The 7,602-nt window shown below is 43.1% G+C and overlaps 1 protein-coding gene across 3 annotated transcripts in view; it reads right to left on the bottom strand.

Annotated features, from left to right (window-relative positions):
- Nucleotides 1–5,325: 5,325 nt before the first annotated feature.
- Rapgef2 (Rap guanine nucleotide exchange factor 2) overlaps nucleotides 5,326–7,602 on the bottom strand; it is a 213,081-nt gene continuing 210,804 nt past the window's right edge. For all 3 annotated transcript variants that reach the window (XM_038347929.1, XM_038347930.1, XM_038347931.1), the window contains one exon: nucleotides 5,326–7,393. In XM_038347929.1, coding sequence (XP_038203857.1) covers nucleotides 7,368–7,393 — 26 coding nt within the window. In that variant the 3' untranslated portion in view covers nucleotides 5,326–7,367. The remainder of the gene's footprint in view (nucleotides 7,394–7,602) is intronic.

Here is a 7,602-nt window from a genome sequence, read left to right as displayed (position 1 = left end):
TGAGTTCGAGGCCATCCTGGTCTACAAGAGCTAGCTCCAGGACAGGTACCAAAGCTACAGAGAAACCCCGTCTCAAAAAAAAAAAAAAAAAAAAAAAAAAACAAAGAAAAAAACAAAAGTTTAAAATGTCTCAACTATGTGCTTCTATAATATCAAAAATAAAGTATCCCTCTTTTCCCTCGAGAGGGAAGATATGGGGAAGATAAGATAAAACCAAGCTCTAACAGTACAAACAATTCAGAGTTCAATATCTGGGATTCATTCACAATCCTTTGGGTTTTCTCAAGGGCTTTGGACCACCCCTTTGGCGCTATCCTTGGCTATATATATGTATTTGATACTCTTAACTGTGGTATCAAATACTAAAATGTATATATATGTATACACACACACACACACACACACACACAGAGCCTGGCTTCTAGATTCCAGCCTGCTCTATTTCTTCATGTCTGGTGCTTCTGGTGACTGTAACACATGGCACCAACTCACATGACACTGACATTTATGAAACAGCTAAGGCCCCCCCCCCTTGCAACGGGGCTCTCTTTTGGGACTCCAGCCCCGCCACACATTTACAAGCCTCAGCTGTTCCCCATGACCCTGTCTTTAAGCCCATCATCACACCTGCGTGTAACCTCTTACGTTACCACGTTTGGCTGCCAGCACAAGGTACGTTCCTGCACGTGAAAGCACAAAGGTGCAGCTCTGATCCGTGATTAAACAAGCCTTGTTTTTAAACTCGATCTTTCCTAAACCTTGCTTTCAGGACAGGACAGGAACTATGGTACAAAAATCCATCCTAAACCAAAATATTTTAGAGACCCGTTGGCGCCTTTTTGGTAGGCCCACTCTACATGGTCACCTTTAATCAGGATGGCCAGAAAACAAAGACAGGCAAAACTTCCCAACCAACCAGAACCAAGTGGGCAGGCAACACCTCAATATTCGTCCTGGTTGGGAGAATATTAGGGGTCTGCTGAATCCACTCTATGTCCCAACTAGGGATTGCACAAAACAGAACCAGATTATGACTTACCCGGAGGCCTTCATAGATGCTTTCTGCATGTCTCAGCATGGCAGTTCTTGGGATAGTCCGCGAACTGAAGGAAGCCTTGGAGTCTTGGAACATCTCAAGGCGCATGCCTTTCGGAAGCAGCCCCTCTGCCCAAGTTCCAGAGCGAAGGTCCGTCCAGCTTTAGAATTTGGGGTAGGTGATCTGAATCTCGCTGGGGCCACCAAAAATGTTAATCCCACAGGTAGAGAATAAGACCACTACCACAGTTCAAAGCCAAACTTGAAGGAAACTTTAATACTGGTCAGGTGTGTGCTCTGGCCAGGTCCATACCCAGGTTCCCAGGAAATTGGCTCCAAGCCACAGCTTTCAGGGGCTTAAGTTATTTCCCATGAGGTCTAATCAGGGCAAATATACATCCTGATGTACTTCCTGCCTAAGTACCTCTGGTCTACATCCAATCAGGGGCAAGTGTACATCCTGACATATTTTCTGCCCGTGCACCTCCCGCCCACATGTGATCAAGCACATCTGGTGTAGATGAGTCAAACAAACTTGTTTAGGGGAGTGAAAACACGTGGCTTGTTATTGTGCATAAACACTAGTTTCCAGCATCTCAGGAACTATCTGTGCTTGTGCAAACGACTTGGAGATCAGAGGCATTTTTGTTTCATGGATCTCTTAGGCATAGTAATTAAAGCTTCAAATGTAACTTTGGCTCTCACAGTTCCTCAGTTCACTCAGGCAAAACCTGCACACATGACATCCAGGCAAGTGCCTGAAATGGTTCACAATGGTATCTAACACACTGTCCACACTGCCATCTTTAGAGACAAATATGGCATTTTCGTAATCCTAAATAGATTCTATAGTTTGGGGGGAGAAGTCTTGATCTATGTCAGTTAAGGAAAACATGCAACCTTCTGTGATTCACTGACTCTCAAGGTTCCCACATTGCTTTCATCAGCACCGTGATCAAATCAGGTAGTTAATAGTTTAAATTTTACTAGCTAACTGAAAAATAAAAGGGGGAACTTATTTAAGGCATTGAATTTCACTCTCTCCTTTATTAAATGGCCTTTAGGTATTTCACTGTAGATTTTGATATTTTCTCTCATACTAAGACTGCTGTAATCTATATTGCTCAAGAAATGGAGCCCAGCTGGGCGGTGGTGGCACATGCCTTTAATCCCAGCACTTGGGAGGCAGAGGCAGGCGGATCTCTGAGTTCGAGGCCAGCCTGGTCTACAAGAGCTAGTTCCAGGACAAGCTCTAGAAACTACAGGGAAACCCTGTCTCGAAAAACCAAAAAAAAAAAAAAAAAAGGAGCCCAAAGAGTTAAATTTTTGTAAGTTTTGCTGCTAAGCAGTCACAGCATAGTGAAAGCCAAGTGGGCAATATGGGTCGATGTCAAGCACAGGCAGACATTTTATTTCATCTTCCTGATACTCGCTAAAATGTGAATGTTTAAAAAGGCATAATTCACAAATGATTTTTCATATCTGCTAAGTGCTTGACTCACTCTCTCAACTAGGTAATGCTTGTGGTGGATTGAAAGGGAGCGGCACTATCAGGATGTGTGGTCTTGTTGAAGGAAGTATGTCACCGTGGAGGTGGGCTTTGAGGTCCCATATATGTTCAAGAAACCGTTCACTTCCTGTTGCCTGAAAGATGTAGAACTTTCAGCTACCTGTCCAGTACCATGTCTGCCTGCACACCGCCATGTCCCACCATGATGGCAATGGACTAACCCTCTGAAACTGCAATGTTTTCCTTTCTAAGAGTTGCTGTAGTCATGGTGTCTCTCCACAGCAGTAGAAACCTGACAGTGCTCATCTGTTTAAAGTCTCTCATCTCTCTCTGATATGTATTTCTCTATACATGGTCTTGAAGCCATTTGTTTTGTATATGTCACATTTCACAGATGCCCACGGATGCCAGACGAGGGCATCAGATTTGCTGGCACAGGAGCTGACAAACAGTGGTAAGCTGCCTGGCATGAGTCTGGGAACAGTATGTGGGTCCTCTAGAAGAGCACTCTCCAACCCTGGGAAATCATCATCTCTGCCGCTGATCCTAATCTTCACATCTCCAGACAACCAGGCTCCGTGGAGACTGCATGATCTTAAGTCTCCAAATCAGGATGGTTTTTGTTGTTTGAGACATGGTTTCATGTAGTGCAGGCCAGCCTCAAACTCAGTATGCACCAACGACTCTGAGCCCATCCAGTTTTATGGGATGCTAGCATGGAACGTAGTTTGTGTATTTTAAGCAAACACTCAACTGAGCTACATCCCCAGACCTGAATCAGCTGTATTTAGTGTATGGTGCATGAGTATGTGTTTCTAACTGTTCATACATGTATGTGGGCCAGAAGTTGATTTCAGGTGTCTTCCTCAGTCACTTGCCATCTTAGTTTTGGGACTGTCTCTTGATGAACACGGAGACTTGCCATCTTAGTTTTGGGACTGTCTCTTGATTCAGCTGATCTGGCTGGTCAGTAAGCCCCTTTGAAACTCCTGTCTCTGCCTTTTCAGAACTGAGATTACAAGCACAGGTCACTGCCCATGGCGTCTAAGTGGGTGCCAAGGTCCCTAACTTATGTCCTCATGCTTGTTTGGGCAGTATGTATTACGTTACTTCCCCAACACCCTGAATCAGTTAATTTTTCGAGGAGAGTATTACAGAATTAAGGGCTTTAGAGTTTCTATTTCTTTAGCAAGAAGGTATGCTAATGGTTTGAGTAACACAGAAGCGTATCTGGCATGCTAACACATATACCCTCAAAAGCCTGAACCACTTAAATGAGTATTTTGAGTGTAGTAGATATAAAACTAAGTTTAGGTGGAGATCGGAGAGGTGGCTCAAGGGTTGAGCACTAGCTCCTCTTCCAGAGAACCTAGGTTTGATGCCCAATGCCTACACAGTGGTTTACAATCTTTACCTATCACTCCCGTCCCAGAGGACCAAATGCACTTTTCTGGACTCCAAGGTACATGCATGTAATACACATACACCCATACACATAAAATAATAGTAACAAAAGTAAGGATAGATGAAGATATAAATGCTTCCATGGATAAAAGAAAATATTATCTAGGGCTATAACGTGTATATATGAAAACCCAGACCGAGTGTTTGCGGTAGGGAGAAAGCAAGATGCTTACCCAGACTTTCCACAGCATCCCTACAACTTGCTGAATGGCCGAGTGCTTGCCTAACTGGTCCTTATCCCTGGGCCTTACTCACGTGATTCTTTTTAACCCTCAAAGTATACACTGTCTGATGCTCTGAATAAAGTTGGCTATTGCATGAGACTTTAGTCTGCCTCATTTTTAGGCCCCACTCTCCAAGGTTCACGCTGCCACCTAGAACAGTACACAGCAGGGTTCTATTAACACACAGATGGAAACTGTCTCCTCTACGAATTGTACGTGGTAGGTACTTACTGCTTGAAGTCCTAGAGACAGCTCTTTGACTCTAAAGGTTGCTTACTGGGCGTGTAAGCAGGGCAGTGAGGCAGAAGGATAGCAACCACGGCTAACTTGCCATCATCCTTCTTGCAGCATACAAAAAGTGATGAGGAGGATATTCTCTAAAGCTGGAGAAACTGCTAGAACAGCAATCTTGCTTTTTTCTTCAAACCCCCTAGCCATTTTAATAGACAGATTTAGAAAGAGTTGGTGGGTAGGAGGGCTATCTTCTCACTTCTCTCTCCATTCCCTGGTCTCCCATTTCTGTGCATTCAGTCCAGCTTCTCACTGAGGGAAGAATCTTTGATCTCAAAATGTATTTAAGCAGGCAGTACTTAGCTGATTTTTATCTATTGAAATATAAACGCTCCTTTTAGGGACCAAATGTTCTTACTCAGTTAGACAAAGCTTGCTTAGTGGGCAATAAGGCTCTGGGTTTAACCCCAGCAGTAAAACCAAATAAGCTCACAGACCAAAGAGTTTTATGTGCTAGCTGGAGGCCTACAACAAATAGCCAGATTGTTCTCTTGGTGATCTTGACTATCAATGTCATTCTGAGCTTTCTGTATTTCAGGAAATAAACAATGCTATGTACTACAGAGGAGGCAAATGCTACAACAAGCCTCAAAAGACAAAACAAAACACGGAAGAATTTGAACGTAGTTTAGTTGGTGCTAACATTAATGGTATTCATTTCTGTGACTCAATAAAGAACCACGAGAAAGAAATGAGCGGTCACTCAGTTTCTGCCAAGCTAGAGGCCAACTCTTCAGCCTCCTGAGGCCTGATCCTGTAGTGTAACCTTTGCTTCATTTCAGTAATAAAAAGCATTAAAAATTTAGACAAGGCTTTATGTTATATTTATTTATTCTCCAGCTTGTACAAACTGGATGTAGAAGCATAAACATAGTACATTTCTACCATCTTCAACAAAAATATAACCAATATGTACAATTATTGTATTAAAAATACAAAAGGATACAGACCGCACCAATGTCTTTCTAAAAGACATACAGGTACAAGTAGTATCAAAAGTATGAGGAAATCACCAGTTAATAATAGTACATTCTGCACTCGACATCACAGAGCGAACTGAGATTAGCAGTCCTATGTTCTACAATTACTTAATGTTTAGGTAACATTTGTGCAATTTGTGATAGAGCTAGATTTTTGTCTTTCTATATGCACATGAGGTCCATAGCCTATATAGGAAAACTGGCAATAATGCTTGTTACATGTAAAATTACAAATGCGTGAGAGACGATGTGATACATAAGTAGACAAATGCCATGACACAGAAGAGAATTATTAAATAAAGCACTGACATTGTTTGACACAGTGAAAAAACACTGCAATTCGACCTTTAAAATTGGAAGCTATTTACGTTTATTTGACTGATCAATATGATCAGTTGAATTTAATGGAAAAATCCAAGACCAGCAGCCCCTCACATCTGAGTACTACTCGGATTGGCAGCCTTCACTTTTCCGGAGTCTGTGCAAAAACAACACGAGATAGGGACGACGGGGTCATTTTCAGTCCTTCTCGGGGTCATAGCAGCTGTGAGCAGGTGGGCGCTACACTTAGGACTTCTCTAGAGGCAGCGTCGCGCAGCCACTGACAGGGCAGTCTTTGGTGACCAACCCACCTTGCAAGGGCTAGAGCATCTAACCGTGTGACCTTGAATCATGTTTAAAGACATACTCTCTGGTGCCATTTCAACAAGGGGAGGAGGCTGTCTTGAAAGAGCAGTACGAACAGCTGGCATTCACTCCAACACCCCAAGCTACTTCACTGCGATGCTATCCAGTTATGCTTCTTTCTTTTAAAAAATAGAAACAAAAAGCTCTGAAACTCTAAATTAACAAAACTCAAAAAATAAAAATTAAAAATGTTTTAAAAAAAAAATCCATAACTTAAAAACAGGGGTTGCCATCCACTGTAATTGAGCAGGACACACTCTCAAATAACACTGTCCCGCCTCCTAAGGCTCAGACAGGACACCCAAGTCCTCGTTCCCTCCCCTGGCCATGTGCAAAGAGTTTTACATTAGAGCCTCACCCACTGGGGAAGGAGTGGGTGAGGAGTCCTTGTATTTAAGTAATTGGCTAACATTTGATGCTTCTGGGATAGGGCACTTCACGGGCAAGGCCAGAAGGACATGGGAAGACAGCATCGCTGCCAGGTCTTCCCTTGGTGTGGCCATACCCTGTCCGGCATATTTGGTTTTTCAGAAACCCAGGCTGGCAATCCTACTTAAGGTTCAAAATAATACTGTAATCATTAAATGGATATATTTACTCTCTGAACACAATCTTTAAACTCATTTTTAAAAGGCTATTGTAAACAAGTGGGCAAGCACTGTACTCAAAGGATTTCATGTCTGTCTTTGTCTTCCTTGATGGGTTCAAGACCCCACGTAGTTCAAAGGCTAGTTTCTCTCATCTTCCAAATGAGACCGAGGGCTAGGGTTGGATTGAAATCTAAGAGGAAGATTACAAACTCCTTCCAGGTGCGGAGAAGTGCAGCCAGAGGGGATCACCTTTTGATGATCTCCTTCCGGGCGCGGAGAAGCGCAGCCAGAGGGGATCACCTTTTGATGATCTTGGAGTCTGGAATGATACTGCGTGATGTGGCAGGCAGCAGCTCGGAGACTGCTGGGCTGTGCATCTCAAGCAATAAGGTCTGCAAAGTGCCACGGCAATTTCTTCACAGTATTTCACATGCAAAGGGGAAAGGAAGAAGGGGAGAAGAAGCCCCATGCTGCTTTAAGGCAGGGAAGGAGGCAAACTGGTCCACCATCCTCAGGATGTGCGTGCCAAGGCTCCATCGCTTCGGACGTCTTCTTGTGCTCTCCTGTCGGTGGCTTGCTCTGTGCCTCAAACCGCAGACACTTGCTCATCTTCTGCACATACAGCAGCGGAGAAAACAAAATAAATAAAAAGTCAACAAGTGGACAATTTTCTGTGCTATTATGTTCACTCAGGTTTTAAAAAAAAAAGACATTTAATGTAGCTCACTTAAAACCCTTGCATTTTTGGCAAGCAGTTAGTCATAATTTTAAAAGTTTAAAAATGGGTGCATCATGCAAATCTTCACACACACACACACACA

The sequence above is a fragment of the Arvicola amphibius genome, chromosome 11, assembly GCF_903992535.2.
Source record: "Arvicola amphibius chromosome 11, mArvAmp1.2, whole genome shotgun sequence".
Lineage (NCBI taxonomy): Eukaryota > Metazoa > Chordata > Mammalia > Rodentia > Cricetidae > Arvicola > Arvicola amphibius.
This window is presented reverse-complemented; position numbering and strand designations above follow the sequence as displayed.